This window comes from Prunus mume, linkage group LG2, assembly GCF_029339155.1.
Source record: "Prunus mume cultivar Tortuosa linkage group LG2, ASM2933915v1, whole genome shotgun sequence".
Taxonomy (NCBI): Eukaryota; Viridiplantae; Streptophyta; class Magnoliopsida; order Rosales; family Rosaceae; genus Prunus; species Prunus mume.
This window is the reverse complement of record NC_142699.1, coordinates 8,383,392-8,405,189: the sequence shown is the minus strand read 5'-3', so window position 1 is coordinate 8,405,189 and position 21,798 is coordinate 8,383,392. Positions and strand designations below refer to the sequence as shown.

At 36.9% G+C, this 21,798-nt stretch overlaps 1 protein-coding gene, 1 long non-coding RNA gene and 2 pseudogenes across 8 annotated transcripts; 2 read left to right on the top strand and 2 right to left on the bottom strand.

Moving 5' to 3' along the window:
- The first annotated feature begins 671 nt into the window (after positions 1 to 671).
- Positions 672 to 4,829, top strand: LOC103343224 (uncharacterized). 2 transcript variants are annotated; one of them, XR_016123699.1, is made up of 5 exons: positions 672 to 929; positions 1,066 to 1,114; positions 1,805 to 1,876; positions 2,575 to 2,809; positions 4,626 to 4,829. It is a non-coding gene; the product is annotated as an uncharacterized LOC103343224 (long non-coding RNA). The 2 variants fall into 2 exon arrangements; XR_016123698.1 differs by lacking the exon at positions 4,626 to 4,829 and having other exon boundaries at positions 2,575 to 2,981.
- Positions 4,830 to 8,954: 4,125 nt separating this feature from the next.
- Positions 8,955 to 16,866, top strand: LOC103319679 (UPF0481 protein At3g47200-like). Of its 5 annotated transcripts, none has more exons than XM_089045272.1 (3): positions 8,955 to 9,332; positions 12,146 to 12,401; positions 15,256 to 16,866. In XM_089045272.1, the coding sequence occupies exon 3, from the start codon at positions 15,279 to 15,281 to the stop codon at positions 16,632 to 16,634; it is 1,356 nt and encodes a 451-aa protein (XP_088901398.1). In that variant the 5' UTR covers positions 8,955 to 9,332; positions 12,146 to 12,401; positions 15,256 to 15,278; the 3' UTR covers positions 16,635 to 16,866. The 5 variants fall into 5 exon arrangements, with proteins under 5 accessions (XP_088901398.1, XP_088901397.1, XP_088901396.1 ...); XM_089045271.1 differs by having other exon boundaries at positions 8,956 to 9,332; positions 15,253 to 16,866; XM_089045270.1 differs by lacking the exons at positions 8,955 to 9,332; positions 12,146 to 12,401 and adding an exon at positions 13,695 to 14,679.
- On the bottom strand, positions 13,067 to 14,482 carry LOC148919536 (BURP domain protein RD22 pseudogene; annotated as a pseudogene).
- Positions 16,867 to 17,253: 387 nt separating the features above from the next.
- LOC103319680 (BURP domain protein RD22-like) lies at positions 17,254 to 18,919 on the bottom strand (annotated as a pseudogene). The gene is made up of 4 exons (XR_016123854.1): positions 18,715 to 18,919; positions 18,426 to 18,543; positions 18,272 to 18,300; positions 17,254 to 18,229 (listed from the first exon to the last, which is right to left on the bottom strand). The product of XR_016123854.1 is annotated as a BURP domain protein RD22-like (transcript).
- Positions 18,920 to 21,798: the final 2,879 nt, after the last annotated feature.

Here is a 21,798-nt window from a genome sequence, read left to right as displayed (position 1 = left end):
ACATGGATTTATATATATATATATATTGTATAGTACAACTCTAATTTCTACCCTTACCACATAATCTCTATCAATTTCAAGAATTCTCTTCATCTTTCGACTGCAAATAAGTCATTTTATTTTTCTCTCTAATTCTTCGCAACTGTAATTTGAAGTTCCGTATAATTTTTTTCAATTTTTTTTAAAATATATTAGTTAACTTATTCGTTTATGTGATATAGTAGAAATTTGATGTACATGTATCATACTTGTATAAACCAATTTGGAGAAGAATATATGAAATTTGATGTACATGTATCCACTCCTTTTTCTCCTATTTTATCCACTTACACTCCTTTTTTATAACTAAAAAAGGAGTGTAAGTGGATAAAATAGGAGTGGGGAAATCATTGTCCTAGAGAAATTAGTATAAAATTATATATATACTAAAGCTCAATCCAACTAAATACTGTTTCTAAGTACAGTGAATTTATGAAAATGCCTTTATTTTAAACTGTTCAGCCAGCTTTTTCTCCCCATTTGAACAGTAAAATTACGATTTTGCCCTTGGCTGATGGTTTTGTGTTTTTCCCATTTTGCCCTCTCTTTCCTTGGGATGTAATGTAACTAGCGGATGTTTAGGGTTGAGAGGCGTCTGGTTGGATTTCAACTAGCTGGTTGGATAGCTTCAGGGGTAAAATGGGATAGCTATTGGTCCTTCGATGTCTACATCTGGAGGCTTCGATCGCTTTACACAGCCATAGTTCACCGACTTCAGATTTTCGCTTCCATTCTTCACCTAACCATTGGTTCACTTCCTTCATCCCCCTCTACAGCAGCTCCGGTTCCATCTTCCTCCAACCACCAACCACCGCTACGGCGACCACTCCTCCTCCTTTCTCTCTCTCCCTTGCTCGCGCTCTCGCTTTTTCTCTCTCAAACACCCACTGGTAGTGTTTTTGAAATTCTTATTTCTCTGTTCTATTCTTGGTTGTTATTTGATAAATTTGATTGGGGTTTTTTTTTCCTGGATAGTTGAGGTAAAATAGAATTCGAAACCTGATCAATTTCTTCTGCGTTTTGCAGAGCTCTGTCTCAGTTTGTTTGCTTTGGCTGTTTTCCGTTCTGGGTTGAGGTAAATTTCTTTTAAAATCTGCCTCAATTTGTAATCTGAACAACGTGGCAAGTCAATGCCTAGGAGTTTTGCCTTTTGTACTTTTGCAATTCTACTCTTCTATGAATCTGGGCGAATTTTATTTTTAATGGCAGTGGTGTAATAGATTTTGGTTTACATACCCAAGTTTTCAATTTGATATATGATAATGTTGAATTGAGTCTATAATCAAATCTGTTTTATGATGATGAAATGAGATGACAAGAAATGATGACGATGATGATGATGATGATGATGAGGACCAATTGATATGTTGAGAATTGATGACTTGAAGCAAAACTCAATCAGAAGTCAGAACCTAAGAAATCTGTTGCATATCTCAAACTACGATGTGATAAGGCCCCTTAAAACCAATATCTCCCTGTTTATTGAGTTTTCCTGGATAAATTTTGCTCATAGTTTTCTTCAATTGCGTTTAATTGAATCTTAATTAATAAGCATGTGTTTTTATTTAGGTATTTATCTGTGTGTTTTAATGTGCAAAGGGTCGTGTTTTCAGTTGATTTTATCATTAAGATGCCAATGTTGACTGCTCCAAGTACAATTGTTAGCTCGCCTCTATTACCAGCAGGTATTTTATGAGTACCCATTGCTAAGTTTCTGTGATTTTTTTCAGATAATGTTTTAATGTGCAAAGGGTCGTGTTTTCAGGTGATTTTATCATTAAGATGCCAATGTTGACTGCTCCAAGTACAATTGTTAGCTAGCCTCTATTGCCAGCAGGTATTTTATGAGTACCCATTGCTGAGTTTCTGTGATTGTTTTAAGATAATAATACTAATGATTGATTTGATTGGAAGCTACAAATTTTGAAATGAGGTAGTTCTTCCAATAGTTTCTGTTTTCATTGTTCACCGACTTCCTTGCCTTCGTCTTTTTGATCGCTATGATCTTCCTCTTATCTTCCAAGGTGCCTACTTTCCGACTCACTTGGGTTCTATCAGGAAGAGGATTGAATCTCACAGATTAGCTCAGGCATTTCCATCGTTCTTATTATTAATTTTTTTAATCAATTGTCGATTCAATGACTTTGCTCTCTTGGAGAGGTCTTAGAAATGGAAATCATTCCCAATTTCTGTTTTGGTTGCCGATAAAACAGTGGAAAGCAAAGACCAAGGGTGTTTGAAGAAAAAAAAAATCCCTTTTTTTATCTGTTTTTGGTTGCTGTATCCTAAATATGGAGAAAAAAAAATTAATGATAAAACACAAGGAAAAACAAAGTGAAGATTAATCATGTTTCAACAAAATATAAATTGGGTGCTTTATTCTTTTTGGGCTTAACTTTTCTCATGGATTGCTTGCACTTGAGGGCATTCCCCTGCATGTTATTGTTTTAATGCTTTTGCCCTATGTTGGGTCATTTGGGTTGGTGTCATTTTACATTGCTAACCTTATGTTTGTACATTTTGCTTGAATTTCAGTTGCACCCAGAAAACTGTCTGAGAAGATAATCTGCAGAGCAGGGGACTTGCAATCTACTGAGGTTAGGTATCTTTGAAACCACTCCAAGGACCTCCTCTCCTTTGAGTTGTAGTTTCATTTAAGTTGCCAGATGTTCATTCGACAGTTGAAGGCTCTAAAAGCAAGCTAATATATAGAGTGATGGTATAAATAGATGGATCATGGATCTTTGTGCAGTTCTCTCTGTTTTTTTGGGTTATTTTTTATCCTGTTTTGATTCATGTTTTGGTTTTTATGTATTTTGTTTTTAGAAGTTGGACTTTTTGGAATTTGATATTGATATGGGAATTGAAAGATTTCAGTTCAGGATAATGCTTTTCATTGTGTGTTAATGAAATTGTTCACTGGCTTTTCCTTATCTGAAAAATGCCAATTTTCCATGGAAATACAGGAGATTAGGATATTATATAGAAACAAAAGAAATTGTTGTGTTATGTATTGCAATACAGATTAGTGACAGAACTTTTTTTTTTAATAAATGTTTTTTTTTTTTTGGTTTTCAATTCATAGTGGAAATAGCTTTAAAGTGGGAAAAGATCATCAATTTTTAACAATGAGGATGAGATTTTTTTTTTTTTTTAATTTTATTTTATAGGTTGGCTACACATCAAAACACTGTTAATTAAAGATGTAGCACATGTGGCACTATTATTGTTGTTAATATTTGCTTTCTTATTTTATTTTTTGTTTTTCTGTTCATGTTTTTTTATACTAATTTTATGTAATATTTACTGATTTGGTGATGTCATGTTAGAGATGTTCAAAGTTTGAACACTAACTCCAATATTTGAATTCTAATTCTGAATTTTAATTCTTCTCTCTTTCTAAGTATGAACACTACCTCTATTATCTGGAACAAATTGGCAAAAAACAAAACACATTTCAATGGAGATAAAATCTGACCATGCAGAGAGCTTCTTTATCTGAGGTTTGGAGGTGTAAGAGGAGTTGGGGTTGCACTAATTTTTGTCTGTGGTATCATGGAGTCACAGTCATTTAATGTTATTGATTACATCTGTTTTGCTTGGTTAGGCTATAGAAGCTCTGTTTAATTAGTTTTTGGATATTGTGTTGTTTGAAAATTCTTATTTCTATAGTTGTGCTATTGTTGGTGTGTGTCCATTTTGCTTCACTAGGCTATAGATGTAATTAAGAAATAATAGTTTAATTCATGAATTTTTTTCCCTTCCCAAATTGATCTGTTGGTCGAAGTTTGACTCTGATTTTTGCTTTGGATTTTGATGATGGCTGATATTCTGTTTTCTTCTATCTCTATTTGTTTTTGTTTTCCAGGATTTTTCTTTTGTTTTAGAAGTGGACTAACAAAGTTTAGGCATCTCATATAAAAATAATGCAAAGAAAAACATATTTGGACAGTTTTAGGACTAGAAAAACATATTTTGAATATTTTTTGTTTTTTTAAGGGAGCTTTTTAAACATGAAAAATGAGATGTAGCTGCCTTTGGTTTCATTTCATTGATGTTTTGGGTTGATTTTTAGGCATATATGTTTAGTACAAATTGGAGCTTGATCTTTAGATTGTTAGAAAAGACTTTGAGATGACTCAATTGTTGAATTAGAGTATGAGATTTTGATATCTGTTTAAAGGGGAAAAAGGGAAAACAGAAAAATGGAATTCAAAAATATATAAAAAAATCTTGATTGTTTAGGGTGACTTTTGCATAGGTAACTTTTGATTGTTTAGACCAGTAACTTTGGACCTTATATTCTTTGTTTCATATGCATTTAGATCATTTAAACAACCATTTTCCTGTGCTTTTACAGTGTTTTTCTTTGCCAAAACACATTAATTTGGGTAATCTTGAGTGATTTCTTGCCTTGCAGATTTTGCTCATGCTAAAGTTTTGGTTTTATGAAAAAATTGTGCATGTATAAAAATACGCAAGCTAATTTCTTCTCCATTTTTCTGCTTTTTCTTCCATTTTCTTCTCTCTCTCTTTTTTTTTTTGCTTTTTTATTTTTAACCATGTTTTCTTTTGATATTTTGCAGGTGGTCTTTTGTTGCTTTGGATAGAGCAGTTTGGTTGGTGTTTTCGGTTATGTTAAGCAGGAGGTGAGTTTCTATGCTGAAATTTCCAATTAATTGTTTTAAGTTTTGTGAATAGAGCATAGGAATTAGCTAATGGTGTCAATTGACAATTGGTTGGGATAAGTGTGTGCTTCTTATTTTTTCTTCAAGTCCTAAAGAAAGATGGCAACCGTACAAATATAGACTTCAACAATTTTCAAACGCAAAAAAAGGATTATGTGCCTTATGAGAAGAAGAAACTGAGTTTTTGGTTTTGCGTTTTTGGTCTTTGTTTAATGTTTTTAGACTGTTTGGTAGCTCTTCCCATTGATGCTAGACAACAGGTCAGTTTTCTATTCGTCTTTTGAAGAAGTCTAGCATATCAACTGTGGCTAATTGGTTTTTGGATATTGTGTCTTTGAAAATTGTTATTTCTATCATTGTGATGTTATTGCTTAATTATATGGTTTGTTTGATTAGGCTATAGAAATTGTATTTAATTCGTTTTCATATGTTTGTTTTGAAATTTTTTATTTATATAGCTACAATACTGTTGGTGTGCGTCCATTTTGCTTGATTAGGATATAGATGTAATAAAAATATTGTAATTTAACTCATCCATGTTTATTTTTTCCTTTCCAGCCATCCATGTGTTGGTTGATCATTTAGGCATATGTACTGTTCTTCTTAATTTTTTAACGATGAACTTTTGGTATGCAAGTTTGATATCAAAGCATCCCCTGCGAATATATACATTAACTTTTTAATAAGAACCCATGTAAATCAGCTACACGGTGTTTGATTATTATGCATCAAAGTTATTCAAATTAAAGAACACATTATTAAAAAGCATGACATTATAATCAGTAATGTATACTCTTTATTTCAAATGCAGCATCTAATAGTTTTTAAATAGACAGTGTAGCATCTCCATTGCAATACAGTTAGTGAAAGAACTTTTTCTTAATAAATGTTTTTTTTTTTCAATTCATAGTGGAAATAACTTTAAAGTGGGAAAAGATCATCAATTTTTAACAATGAGAATGATATTTTATTTTTTAAAAAGGTTGGCTATATATCAAAACACTGTCAAAGATGTAGCATATGTGGCACTAATGCTCCAATTGGGGATCACCAGGTTGTTCAGAGCCCTATTTTAGAATCTAGAATGTCTTTATTTTTCTTTCTTTTGATTGTTGCTTAATTTTATTTCAAATTGCTTCTCTGCAAATGGTTGGTTTCAAGTCACAATTATGGGCCATTGAACTAATTTCCAGAAACAAATTGACCACATTGGCTTAACTAATTATATAGGGTTTGGTTGATGTTTGGTTTTATCGAATTTGTTTTTAACAGAACATTTGGTATTGGTCTACACTGTCTTGCATGCATATGGATTTTGAAATGAGTTGTGATGTGTTTATTTAGTTTTCTCTTTATGGCGTTGGTTACTTTTCAACCAATTAACATGTGATTTTCCTCTCAAGGAATTTGAAAAGAAACCAGTCTTCAATTCGTATCGTCATATTTTCATGTTTTCATTTGTTTGTGTAAGAAACGGAAATGTAACAAATAGTTTCTGTTGGTTCTTAATATTCTTCAATACGAAAAACAGTATTGAAACAGATTCATTAATTGAGACTGTCTTATCTCACAAGCAAAACCAAAATTATATTTATTAGCCTAATTTTGTTTTTCTGTCTTTGTATTTTAGATAGCTGTTGTGATCCTGCTTTTGTGTTGCTGTTTTTTGAAGTGCTTGATAGCTTCTTTGATTACAGGTTAGTGTTTCATCCATTTTTCAAAAAGACTGCATGCATGGTGGCTGTAGCTTATTGATTGCCAAATATTATGACATTTGAAAATTCTCATTTCTGTGGTTCTGTCAATATCACGGTGCATTTGCTTTGCTTAATTACAGTTTAGGTGTGATTGATAATTTAAAATTTTATAAATGCATGTTTTTTCTCCTTTCCAGTTATCAATCTGTTGCTTGGGGTTTTAAATTTCTGTGCATAATAGGGGTGGGCACGGTATGGTATGGTACGGTATTGAGCCCGTACCTCTACTGATACCGGAAATTTAAATCGGTATGGTACGGTATGGGATTATGGTTTGCCAAAACTCACTGCATCATGCCAAATCGGTATCGGTATGGTATCAGTATCATTTCGGTACCAAAATGATACAACTAAAAAAGGAACCAATTCAATATTCAACACTAAAATAAGTGATGCCTAAGTTACAAATTCAAATATTCAACATATTCAATATCCAAATCCTAATCAACATATTCAATATCCAAATCAACTAAATCAATATTTATCCATCAACAAATTCATCAAACCCAAATGGTTAAAACTCATGCCTTATGGCTTACAAACCAAAATAGTTAAAATTATGCCTTATGACTTACAAAAATACAAACACAATCCAAACATAAATGACAAAAACATAAAGTTATACTATTCGGTACGGTACGGTATTGACCGGTACCAAAATCTTGATATCGTTACCATACCATATTCTATTGGTACGGTATGATATGGTACCAAATATCTCTCCATACCAAATAAAACGGTATGAAATCGGTATGGTACGATACGGTTAGGGCACAGTTTCGGTATTTCGGTTTAAGATGCCCACCCCTAGTGCATAATGCGTAAAAGGACTAGAGATAGCAAACGAAATCAGATGATGCAAGAAGCTAATAGTTTTGCCATTTCAAATGGTATAGAAATCTCTTATGAAAGTGTTTGTCTTGCCGATGATAAACATAAAACCAGAGAAGAAAATGTGTCAGATTCTGACAATTTACTAATTATCGGTTTGAAGAAGAGAAAAGCCCAAGCCAGTTCCAAAATTGCCTTTCCTACTTCCACATGAGAGTTTATGCTCTTTCCTTTTCAATTCATTCATCTCATTAATGTACACATTATATACATAATATTTCATTGTTCACAACTTATTTCCCCACTCAATTTCTCTATATTAAGTGGTAGTTGATTGCATTGAATTTGGGCAAAGTTTCCTTTCTCATAATTGTCTTCAATTATGATTCAATTTTAAAGAAAATTTATCAACTCTTCTTTTAAAATATGATTTTTCTCAAACATCTTTAAGAATGCAATTTGGTTTCAAACCCCGCAGCATGGCGTGGGTGCCTTTGCTAGTTAAGCCTAAATGTAAGTGGCAAATTAAATACACACGAATTGAATATAACTAGGCACCACCAAAGTATAAGTGGGTTGTCTAACAATATAAAACATGTCCAACACTTTATAGAATACAATATTAATGTCTTTATTAAAAAAAAATTATTTTTATACAAGTAATATTGGGGAGAGGGGATTCGATTGAACACATAATCTCAAGTGAATGAATAACTGCTCTTAACTACTAAAGGTACAAGCTCTTTGCTATGCACGTATTAACATTATAATAAGAAACTTTGACTATTATTTTTTTCCCCTACGACATTGCGACGTCATGTAACACCGTCACCATTGCATAGCCCATATAGTAGCGTAGGTAGATAGAAGCTTTCACCAAATTAAAGACCATCAGCCCTTCTTCGTTAAAATTAAAAATAATTATAATTATAAAAATAAATATTTATAAAATAAAATAAAATAAAAAAGAAGAAGAAGAAAGACCATCGGTCCTTTTAAATGACTGGGGCCTGCAACTGCAACTGCAGTTAATTTGTTGTTACATATAGCTCATCATTGTGCAAGTAAACTAGAAGAAAATTCTACCTCAAACTATCTGCATTGAGCTTTTACACGGTCTGCTACCAAATGCAAAACAAGCTTAGAGGTGTGTTTTAATCACTTCCGTATATCTTTTTTTATTTTAAATAGAGAAAAATAGGAGGAAAACAGAGGAAAACATGGGAAAAGAGCTTGCATTGCATGCCTGTGGTTTTCTTTCTTTGGTACGTGCAACTGGATCTAAAGAACCAAAAAGAAAAAGAAAAAAAAAGAAGTATGAATGTTAGGTCTGTGTCGCTGTTTGTCTTATTCTTGTCAACCCAAGTCCATATGCTGGTCTGCGCCATATGTGTTTGTAGCGAGGAAGAGGGTAGATAGAAGATATTAATTCAATCATGGAGCTTCTTCCTATATATAGCCCATCATTGTGTAACGACCCGATCCTAAAGAAATTGGTGAATATTAATTTATTCATATAAAAGGACCATTTTGCCCCTAGAATATTTTGTGAGGTTGAGAGTTGACTTTTTGATCGGGATGGAATTTGGAAATTTCAACAGTACCGTTGCGTAGAAAGCACGGCGAGATGAGTCCGTAGACACGTAGTGGGCTCGAATTGGAGTTGTAACGAGAGAGATACGATCAAAATACCCTCAGTGGCATAATCGTAAATATTTCGAAATGGGTTTTTAATAAAATCTGAAAACCCTCTCTCTCTCTCTCCCCCCGTGCAGCCTCTCTCTCCTCCCTGTCAAAACAGCAGCGGCGGTTTTTCCGCCGCCACCGCTTCCTCCGGCCACCATTCGAGGTGGTGTTGGTCCCAAAATGACCGGCTGGTCTTCCGCTTCCAACCCCAGCCAAGCTCCGTCGCCAGCAGCTGCAAATTTCGCCTGAAACTGCAGAAAATCCGGCGGTTTTTCCCGAATTTTCAAATCGCTCGTTCTCTCTCATTTCTCCACCAAATTGGACGTATAAGGTATGGATTTCTACCTATTTTTCATGATCTAGCTGATGGTTGGGTAGGATTGCATCGATTTTGAGCGTAGGATGTCTGATCTTCGAATTGGATTTCGGCCGGATTTCGGGATGAGATTCCGGCCACTTCCGGTCAGTTTTTGGGGTATGTCCAAGAACAAAAGTGACTCCAAATTAGGTGTATTACCTAGGGTAGGAGTCTTGGCACGAGATTCTAAGATTTTTGGGTGATGCGATATCGCCTTGGACACCCACGCGCTGCCGGCGCGTGTGGCGGCGCATGGGCACTGTAGTTGAGGGGCATTTTTGTCCCAATGTGATTCTCTCGATGTCACGAGAGCGTAGGTGTGCTCGGATTTCAATTTGGATACCGTTAGGGTTCCGAACGGATATCGCATATTGCGTATTTTTCGGGTTCGTTAGGTTTGGACCGTTGGATGGTCCTGAGATTATAATATGTTGATCTAGGCAGTACTAGGATCGTATAGGATCCGACGGATCGTAAAACGGAGTCTCGGACACTCCGGATAAGCCAACCCTAGGGTTAGGGTTTTAGTAACCGTCCGATCATCCGATCGTGAGCGATCTGACCGTCCGATCCGGATCAAACTTGGAGGATGTGCGTCCTAGACCTTGTAGGACCTATAGGAACTGTTGGATCGGAATTTGAAGGTCGTGGACCCGAGGGCCCGTTTAACCGAGACTGGGTAGTTTGACCCTGGGTTGACCATGAGACTTCCTAGGTAGTGTTACCTTCCTAGGAAGATTATAATGACCCTAGTGACGGGTCTTGAGAGTTGTTGAGTGATATGGATTATGTGGGATTAGAATATCAATTTATGGTGATAAATTGGGGGTTTATTGGATGTTATATTTTGGGGTTGAGGTTGATGCAATAGTGGATTATATTTAAATATATATTATTATTTTATAAAGATGCTTGGGGGCACTATAAGTGCCACCCTGTGAATTGTCGTTGAGGTGCTTACAATATTAGAAATTAATATACATTTGTATGTATTTATAAAGGTATGAAAAGAGTATAGATTGTTAGTTTGAAGTGCTATACGCACTATCTTAAATACCTCTTCGGTTATGGGTTTTATGTTTGAGATTTATTTTTCCCAGGCCCGTCGGAGATTGATTTATTTTGCCCAGGCCCGTCGAGTTTGCCCAGGCCCTTCGGATGTCTTCTTAATACGATGCCTTGGAAAGGAAGTGTTAATATTTCAATGTGTTTTTATCTGATTTAGAATTATGATATATCCGAAAGATATAGAGGTTTGGCACAATTGAATTAAGGAAGAAAATATCATTTTATAATGTTGTGATAAGGGTTACGAACTCCACCATCATACGTACCTTCCCTGGTTAGTATTCACACACGTGCCGTGTTTTGGGCGTGTGGGCTTTCTTGGTTACGGATCCTGGAATTGTGGGATGCCGGGAATATTATGATATGGTTTGGATATGTTGAAATACGGGGCATCCTTGACGAGATGTTGCCGTGGACCCTGAGGGGTGGTAGTCTACGCGTGTAGGATTGGTTTTCGACGTACAAGCTTTGATTTTATCGGCTATGCGTCTTTGGTGAGAGTTAGTCCCCGCTTGGACGGCTCGTTCCCTAGCCACATGGCCGCTTGATGGCGGATAATTGTGAGCTAGTCAACAATCCCCTGTTGGATTGTTTCAAGATACATGATGTGCGCATCACATGTACCTCCTTTGGATACTGATACATGGAAATGGATATGGATCCGTGGATGTGTTGATACACGGGCATACCTTAACGGGGTGTTACCGTAGACCCTTGACTGGGTAGTCTGCGTGCGTAGGGCGCACGGGTCTTGATTCTTCGTCCGTACATACGCCGGGAGAGTTAGTCCCCAGTTGGACGGCTCGTTCCCGACGCATGGTGAATTGAGGGATTGCTCTGCCATGTGGACTAGTCAAACGATCCCCTGTTGGATTGTTTCCTCTGGTACATGATGATGGTGAGAGGTGGTTATTATATATATACATATATGTGTATATGTGGTTTTTGATTCGGGATTGAGATTCGTGAGATTGTCCTTTGAGAGGACCTTGTACATGTATAAATGTTTACGCCCGGTTTGGGAGGTGTTGTTCGGCAACATACGCCTTGGATAGGGTATGGTTGCAGGTTGATTGGATATAAAGGAAGAGTTTGAAAATGTGTTCATTGTGTTTAGTGGGAAATTGATTGGTGACAAATTTGAAATGTATTTGTTGATTCTGTTTTAATTAATTGTATATTATCGGAGATGTGACCGTTGATATGGAAGAACTACGTATGGCTTGATCCCTCAGTAAGGGTACGTAGGCAGCCTGAAGTAACTAGGCGCAGCCACGGGTTAAACTCTAATTATGTGTTTTGTTGAGTGTGATGCGGACCTTGTTGTTGGTCCTGAAACTGATTTGAAATCGAGATATATTTAGATTTTTGTTCATACTCCCGGTTGGTTAAGGGAGGGTTGTGTAGGTGTACTATTGAATAAAGTGTGTGATATAATGGGCTGAGGCCCTGGAATAAATGGTGATAATTTATAGATGATAATTGATGCATGTTAAAACCTCGCCTGCCGGATTGGGGAAAGTTAGTGGTGAGTTTTGCTTTCGGCAATTATAAGTGTGTTTGAGCTTGTTCTTGCCATGTTCAAGGAAATTTCTATCTAAAGACTTTGTTGGCAACTCTTTTTCAGAATATTTGAAGGCCGGAGGCCAATTAGATGAATTGCATGAAATTATATTGTGCGTGCTGTCGGTTGGGTTATAAAACTCTGTTTTATGCAGGTGGAAATTTTGGGAAATGTTCAAATTACTGGGGAGACTCTGGCGAATTTTCGGCAGAAAGTCTCGTGCCCTTACTCCTTTTGAAGAAAGAAGTTACCTTTATAAGGAGTGAACCCGGCATGGGTGTGATGCCGGGGTCTCCGCAGGATTCATCTCGGGTTTTGTGAAAAATTCGGGGCGGGTCCTATCACATTGAGCTTTTCATTTCCACAACAAAAAGAAGAAGAAGAAAAAATCATTGAACCCATCATAGCAGGTGCAAATTCCCTTCCTTTTTTGTTTTTTATTTATTGTTTTTTCATTTGATAGCATTTTCTTGAAGATTTTAGTTTCTTATGTTTCAATGGTAGTTGGGGATTCCGAGCCTCTACATTTAGACATTACGCATTTACCTGTATTTCGTTAAATCTAAGCCATTATAATAATCTAACCCTTTAGAACATGAAACATCATCAAGTTTTTTTCCTTCTCTAAACAAACGTTAACTATTGCTGTTAAACAAATGGTAGTTGGGGATTCCGAGCCTCTACACTGCCTATACTGTATGTAGTGTTAATATGGACAAACTTGCTTGCAAACTTGTGGTTTTCTCTTTGGGCTGTGGAACTGGATCTAAAATCTAAATAATTAAGAATTGACTAAAAAAATAAATTAAAATAATTGAACTTACGTCTGGTTCAGTCTTTTGTCTTATACAAACCCAAGGCCATGCTCTGCGTTTACTTTCAACTCATGTAGATTGTATGCTTTACATGATGGATTAAATATGTTGTTTTGCGTCTTGGTATGTTTTTGGATACATTAATTCTTGATAGTTTGAGGACTTTGATATAAATGAAGGCTTCTCTAACTACATGCATTAGCAGCCTATTCCAACGTAACAATTCAACGCTCAAACATTGGAGAGAACGAAATTAAGTAGAACCCCCCAACAGCATGCTTTATTATGAGTACAAGTTGAAGTCTATATGGTTACAAGAGAAAACATGATCGGGTTAATTTCAAGCAGTTTCTGTAATCTGTGTTTTTTAGGCAACCCGACCACTAATCCCAAAAACTTCATCTCATCATATATCTAACACCACATGAACAGGCAGAAATACGTAGGAAGATAATTATACGGGGTGCAACCCAACCAAGCTTATTATACGTAAAGTGCTAAGTGATGATCATGCAGATTTGTGATTCGGAACCCAGGCAATACTATCAGTGGAAAGGAAATGGCGGATGGGAATGGTTCCGGGGCTTAACTTTGAGGATTTGGAAGGCTAAATGCTTTGGGTTCCATTCAGATGTGTCTAGATGGCAGACGGTTACTGCTTTAACCTTCACCCCATCATCGCCTTTCAGGGAGAGAACATAAGCTGCTGTTTGTTTTATTGCATGGCACAAAAACACAGCATAGGTATAGTTCTCCTTATGACACACAACGACTTTGTCACCTGCCAACCTCTTCAGTCCCGGCATTGTTGTATACTTGTGCATGGACATGGTGGCTCCTTTTTTCAATACCTCCGTCGAGATTGCTTGAACGTTTCTTGTTCTAAGCTTCTAAGTGCTAAAATCAACCTTGGATTCTAAAGATGTGGCGCAATATATTTCCTCTCCCTTAATGCCTGGAGCTTCACACTCTTCGATTATTTTCTTAATTGTTTTGGCTTCCACCAATATAGAGCTTAATTACTTCCCACTGCCTCACTTACTTAAATTCATTTGAGGGAAGTGGCATGATGTGATGTATCAGACATAATTGTGAATATACAATTGTGGGATGTGGGAAAAAGGTACCGAAGGTTTTTGAGATAAAACCTCACAGCTGGATGGTCCATAAAATATATGGTTAATCATAATGAACACAAGTGGTTAAATTTGAGATAATATTGAAAATAATAATACACAAAAGGTTTTCAATCGAGAGGGGGTGGAGAGCCCACTAGGAGCAATAATTTTAGATCGCCATGTCATCTAAGACTTGAAAACAAAAAAAATATGTCCGTATATAACTAAAGGGTACAATTTCTGCTTTATTAATTTTACTTGATTTTCCGTGGTTCAAAAAATTCCCTATATGTCCCTATATATTTAGAGGGTACCATTATAATAATCTAACCCTTTAGAACATGAAACATCATCAAGTGTTTTTCCTTCTCTAAACAAACGTTAACTATTGTTGTTAAACAAATGGTAGTTGGGGATTCCGAGCCTCGACAAAATAAATTAAAATAATTGAACTTACGTCTGGTTCAGTCTTTTGTCGTTTACAAACCCAAGGCCATGCTCTGCGTCTACATTCAACTCATGGCCGGCAAAAAGATAAGGTACATAGCTAGAAGACATTAATTCAATCTGGCAAAACTTGTCTCAAACATATAAAACGAAAAAGTAGTTCTATATAGCCCATCATTGATTGCACTAAACCTTTATTATTAGAAGAAAAATTATATTTCCATCTACCAGAGGAACCAAGTAAGCTGCATTGAGCTTCTCTTGTAATCGACCAAAGGGAAACCAACTTTGTCGTTTGAGCATAGCAGGTGCAAATTTAACTCACCTCCTTTTTCGTTCTTGTTTTTTTCCAGTTTGTAATCATTTGTAGCACATTTCCATTTTCTTGAAGCTTTCACAGTACGTAGTTCGAAATTGGAATCAAGCAATGGCTATGCGAATTGTGTAATTGTGTTTTTACTTTCAATGGAATTTTGGTTTGTCTGTGTGTGTTTTGACTGAAAGCATGAGAAATCTATCAAGGAGGATAAGATCTAGTACTATCTAGGATTTTAGTAACAGTTTTCATGTTATAATCAGAACTGCTTTAGAATTTTCTAAGAAGTGATGGAGGACCAACAGAGTTTTGTACGAATTTGGATGTAATTATTGCGAAGTAATAATAAGGTGTTTTTATGTTTTATGTGAGTTGCCTATAGAGTTCTGGATGTGTATATATAAGCGCAAATTAAGGGTTGGTTTGATCTTAAGCATCTATTGTTTGATTTGGAATAGATTCTGTGATGTTTCGTACATATTTTTTAAGCATGTTTACTAATTTTTGTGGAAGCATCTTGGAATGTTAATAATATGAATGAAATCATCACATGGTTTACAATCAGAAGGAACACCACAGATCAGGAGGCAAATGGAAGGAAATCAGGATCCATTTGACATAGAAAACCAACACATTCCATTAGCAACTTGCATGAGAGATGAATTGAGTAAGTTGTCTCCCCAGCCGCCTATGGTCTGTTGCATTTATAGGGTTCCTGATCGACTACGACACGTAAATGAAAAGGTCTACACACCTCAAGTCGTCTCTATAGGCCCACTTCACCATGGCAAGCAAAGCTTAAAAGCCATGGAAGAGCAAAAAAAAAGGTACCTGCAAGGTTTTTTAACGCGGACCAGGGTAAGCTTGGAGGAGTATGTAAAGAAAGTAAAGTACCACGAAGCAAAGCTGCGTAGTTGTTATGAAGAAAGCATAAAGTTTAACAGTGATGAATTCGTAAGAATCATTCTTGTGGATGCCGCCTTCATCATTGAACTCTTATTGAGAATTTGCCGTGAACGTTTCAATATCATTGGATTGGAAAATTACGAAAATGACCGTATATTCAACAAACCATGGTTGATACATTATATAGCGCCTGACATGCAATTGCTTGAAAATCAACTGCCATTTTTCATTCTTGAGGATCTTTTTGACCCTGACATAATTACAGTCTCTTCTAACAGTAAGAAGCTTTCAATGATTAATCTCTCTTACGAGTTCTTGACAATGACACTGGCATTAGAGGGGGCAGAAGACAGTTTGAAGAGAATTTCTTCTTCTAGTAGTAATCCTAAAGTTGAACATTTTCTTGATTTTATAAGAACTTTACATCTTCCAATATTGGAGGAATCAGATCAAAGTAATGAAGGGCCAAGCAAAAGTATTATGACTACACCCTGCATTACAAAACTACACCTGGCTGGGGTCAAGTTTAAGTTGGGATCAAGCAGAAACTTATTCGATATACGATTCAACGATGGGATTCTAGAAATTCCAAAACTACAAATACATGATTACACAGAGCTCACACTCCGTAACCTCCTTGCCTTTGAGCAGAGCCATTGCCAAAACAATTACATAAGTGATTATGTTTCACTCATGGATGACTTTGTGAACACCGAAAAGGATGTAGAGTTCCTTCTGCAGGATGGGATTGTTGAAAATATGCTTGGTGACTGCAATGAGGTGTGCACTCTGATTAACAACCTCGGAAGAGGAGTTTCTGTGGATCGTGACAGCTTCTACTTTGCTACTCTTTCTGAGCGCCTCAATAGCTACTGTAGAAAGCCTTGGAACAGATGGAAGGCAAATTTGAGGCAAAATTATTTCAATACACCTTGGGCAACTATTTCTGTCATTGCAGCTGTTTTGCTCCTAATACTGACTTGCATTCAAGCAGCGTGCTCTATTATTTCTGTTATGCCTTCTAAGAACCAGAAGCATTAGTCTCTCTCTCCTTGGTTCACCATTTTCTCCCTATTGGTCCTTTTTTTTTTACTTTCTGATCATCTGTTAGTAAACTAAGTGTTCTGTGTTGATGTTAATGTGCTTGTTTCATTTGTTTGTTTGTTTAGAAGGCATATATAGTGAGATTGATCTTGCTTCTGCTGTAGAATTTCTAATTGTGTTCGCATATGCAAACTTAAATAGAAGGATTTTGGACCAAAAACAAAACAAAGGATAACGCATTAGTCCGTTGTACCAAGCTTTCAGTGCTACTTTAGGTTATATATTTATGGTTCTCTCAAATTTATGTAACAAAATTGGATATTTATGCGGCTTGGTATGCTTTCAATTCAAAAACTGACATATATATCCAATGGACAAATTCATGTATGCTTTACAGAGCGAGCATGGAAAATATGTTGTTTTGCATCTTGGTATGTTTCTGGATACATTAATTCTTGATAGTTTGAGGACTTTGATATAAATGAAGGCTTCTCTAACGTAACAATTCAACACTCAAACATTTGGTAGAACCACAAAGCTAAAGCATAATATATATATATATATATATATATGTATATATAGATTAATCTCTTCATAAATATAGCATGCTTTATGAGTACAAGTTGAAGTCTATATAGTTACAAGAGAAAACATGATCAGGTTAATTTCAAGCAGTTTCTGTAATCTGTGTTTTTTAGACAACCCGAACACTAATCCCAAAAACTTCATCTCATCATATATCTAACACCACATGAAGAGGCAGAAATACGTAGGGAGATAATTATACAGGGTTGCAAGCTTATTATACGTACGGTGCTAAGTGATGATATCATGCATTTTTGTGGTTCGGAACAAAGACAATATGATCAGTGGGAAGGAAACGGCAGATGGGAATGGTTCCAGGCTCTACTTTGAGGATTTGGAAGGCCAAATGCTTTGGGTTCCATTCTGATGTGTCTAGGTGGCAGGTGGCTACTGCTTTAACCTTCACCCCATCATCGCCTTTCAGGGAGAGAACAAGCTGCTGTTGGTTTTATTGCATGGCAGTAAAACACAGCATAGGGATAGTTCTGCTTATGACACACAACGACTTTGTCACCTGCCAGCTTCTTCAGTCCCGGCATTGTTGTATACTTGTGGATGGACATGGTGGCTCCTTTTTCCACTACTTCCGTCGATATTGCTTGAACGTTTCTTGTTCTAAGCTTCGAAGTGCTAAAATCAACCATTGATTCTAAAGATGTGGCGCAATATATTTCCTCTCCCTTAATGCCCGGAGCTTCACACTCTTCGATTGTTTGCTTAATTGTTTTGGCTTCCACAGATGGCGGCTTCACTGAAAAATGGTTGAAAATTTCTGGTAGTTTGTTAGAGGAGAAAGGGATCGATTGAGCGCTTTCTCATGGCAGGAAAGTAGCCGTGTTTGAATTTCTAGGGAATTGGAAGTTCATTGTTGTGCCAGGGCGCATGTCCTTCTCCAAGAAGAAAATAGCTACGTTTTTATAATGGAGTTGATTATCAGTGGGATGATCATATATCCTGTAAAAAAATGGGATTCGCAGCTCTGGTAGTACAGTATTTTCAGGTTTGCCCTTGTGGTCAATTGGCTTTCCATTCCCAGCAGCATTCATGACATTTGTGCTCTTTTCTTCATTTGTGGGGTCTGCAAATTATATATCAACGTCATAATGGCAAATACGTGATCAGCCGATTGAAGAGTGAGTGACACATTTGTGAATATGTTGCCATACGTACTCCAGTAACATACTATATTTATTCAACACAAACCAGGATGCAGAAGAAGTTCACTGATAGTTCTTGGCATCTGTGTGTTTGGCAGGACGGAGTTCCAGTAAAGTTGAGGTGCTGGTTGAGCAGCATGGTTTGCCAGTGCCACCGCTGCTAGCTGCAACATTAATTCGAACTCTAATTAAAATCAAATCACAAAGTGTAATTAATTAGTGGACGACACTTACGTACTACATAAGATGGGAGAGAATTATAGGAACACAAAACTTTCCTTCGTATAGAGTACAATGAGAGATAATGGAAAAGTTAATCAAATTGCAGAGCTTACACTGAGAAGAGCAAAGATGAGCGCGAGATGAAACCCCATTAGGACTGAAATTAACTTGGCAACAGATGTGGCTAGTGGATATGAAGCAAGAAATTAAAGAAAGTCGGAGCTGGCTCTTATGGTAACAATACCAACTGGCTTCACCATTTTATAGAGGGAAGGGAATTGTTCCCCTATATGGACGAATGAAGGGTTCCAGAAGTAACACTCCACCCACCAATATAGAGCTTAGTCACTTCCCATTGCCTCACTCAATTAAATTCATTTGATGCAAGTGGCATGATGTGATGTATATAAGACATAATTGTGAATCAAATAAAATTGTTGCACGTTGGAAAAAGGTACCTAAGGTTTTTGAGATAAAACCTATGGATGGCCCATAAAGTACATATGGTTAATCATAATAGACCTATGTCGTTAAATTTGAGACAATATCAATTGGTAGAATTTCTTTCTCTGAGAACGGGTGAATGTGTACTGCAACAAGTGGTATGAGCGCAATGGTGAACGATTAAGAAACCGATTATCAGAAGAGAAAGCCTAATAATGGCTTGTCACTCAATTAATTATCTGAAATTCCTAATCTAAATCATACTAATTAACCTTGTAATTCCAATTAGAAAAGGACATTAAGTGTAAGAGTATGCCAATACTCTTCTACATAATTTTTTTTTTCAAACTTCAAATCTCTCTTACACTCAGTTGAAGGAAACTTAAGCCTCCTTCTATACTATAGATGACTAATCGCAGTTTGCAAATTAAACCAAACTTACACCTCTCTCAAAGACTAGACGCTACCTCTAAGCCGGTAACCAGCACATGTGATGTGAATGAATAAAGGGATGAGGATATGAGGAGGAAAAGGCCAAGGAGAAACTTACTATTGTTGCGCAGCAGAGATAATAGAGCACACCGTCTGTACAAAAGTGAGCATAAGGAAAATAGCAGCTGCAACGATTTCCTTAGTTTCCAAGGTGAGTTGAAGAAATGTTTTATCAAATATTCCTTCCATCTGTGCCTAAACATTCTGTACTACTTGTTCAGGTTTTCACAAAGAGTGGTGAAGTAGAACTCATCGGCCATAATGACGCCGTCAGCAAGGTTCTTGATCATAGTACAGGCTTTAGTGCTGTCACCTAGCTTGTTTTCAACAATTCCATTCTTAATAAGCAACGCCGCATCCTCCGGGGTAAATACAAAACCAATGACAAGTCCGAATGATTGACCTCTTTGTTTCGCGGTTTCCATTCTTTTTGTGACAAATCCAATTTGATTTGTCTTGTTTACTCTCATGCACTTGCCCTCTTTGTTCTTTAGGAATTTTTTCATTATCGATCTAAATAATTTTTGAATTTAAAAATGAACTTTTTCTGGCCTGTATCTTCTCTTTTACCATTGTTGATGCTCTTTTTGGGAGGTCAACTTAAATAGATGTGGAATGGTCGATGATGGGTGAAGGTGAGGACCTTCAGCATGTGTGTGAAGATTTGGACAAGCGATAAATATAAAGAAGACGAGATATACGTGGTTCACTCTTAATGAATGGGCTACGTCCATGGAGAAGTACGCTCTGATTATAATGTGTATTTACATTTGTACATAGGGTTGGACCCAAATATAAAGATAAGAAGGGAGAAGCCCATGATTATAGATAAAGCTTAGCCCAGGGATCCAGAGGAGAGAGTCCAAGGCCCAAAGGTCTAGATCCAAGACCCTTTTCTAAGTGGAAGAATGGTCTTCTTTTATAGGTGAGGGGGAGTCTCCATCTTGTAGTTTGCCGATGTGGGACTCCTCTTGCTTTGCTTAGAGTTGTGACTTGTGATAATACTTCTTTGGCTAAGGTGATGACCTCTCAAAGCATGGCACGTAGATGATCTAGCCAAGCTAGTTGCTCGGTCAGTTATAGTACCAACAACCATATTCCCTAATGTCTCTAACCGTTATGTTGAGCTAGTTAATCACATCCGTCAGGCCGGCGATCTTGACACCTTCTCGAGTCTTTCTTTGGAAAAACAAAGGGAAAAGACATTTCATATGCTTAAAAAAGATTAGTTTTTGCTGCTAAGGCTATCTAGAACTCGTCTGTTGTTGCCCTTTTTTCTGCTCAGCTCAACGAGTTGGAGAAGAAGAATGTTGAACCGCGAAAGCTTTTGCCGAGCAGACCCGTTATGAGAAGAAGACGCGTCTGATTTGAGGGCGATAATCTGAGCTGAAAAGCTCCCTTGTTGAGAAGGATTCTGAGCTTAGCTCTTCTGCTGTTGACTTGGCTAGTCGAAAAGATGTCTTCTTTTGTCTCGAGCTCAAGAATGCTGATATCTCCCTCAGCTATGACAAGCTTCTAGCTAGACTTCGCTCTCACCACAAGCCTGCCGAGAAATCCAAGTTTGAAGCCACCATAGATGCGTACAAGTTGGGCTACTTGCACTGCACAAATGAGACTGCTCCCTTTTATGCAATTGAAAATGGTGATCTGCCCGGACTTATTCCCTGTGCAAAGTGAGCAAGGTAATGTTGTGAACATGGAAGGGACTGAAGAGCAAGCGGCCGAAGAAGTGGTAGATAAAGAGGATGGAGCAGAGGAGGACGTAGCCAACGAGATGGCGGCAAATGTCGCAGAGCGGCAGGTGGAGCTGCGGAAGGCGTTATTGATCAAGTGAATGCTGAAGAGACTGCAGATCATGGGTTTCCTACCAGCGTCTCAAAGTAAATGAAGACTTCTTTATTTCTTTTCAACTTTTGTAGTCTGCTTTCTTGTTTAAAATAATTGGTTCTGTTTGACCATTTTCTTTTGTTGAACTTAACCAGTTGGTCAACTTGCTATGGAATTTTAGTTATTTTTTCAACTTCAATTTGCATATCGACTTGTGAACTGCTTAAGTAACCAGCCAATATTTTGATTATGTGTCTCCCTTAAGAAATGTATTAGTGTCAGGGTCCCCCTTGAGGGACTCGGGGCATGTTCTGCATATCCCGTAGGATGTTTTTTCTTAGGTTGCAGCATGTTCTGCCTATGTTCGAAGACATATTGATGAGAGTGACCTGTTTGACCTACGTCCGGAGACGTGTCGATGAATGTGGCTCGTT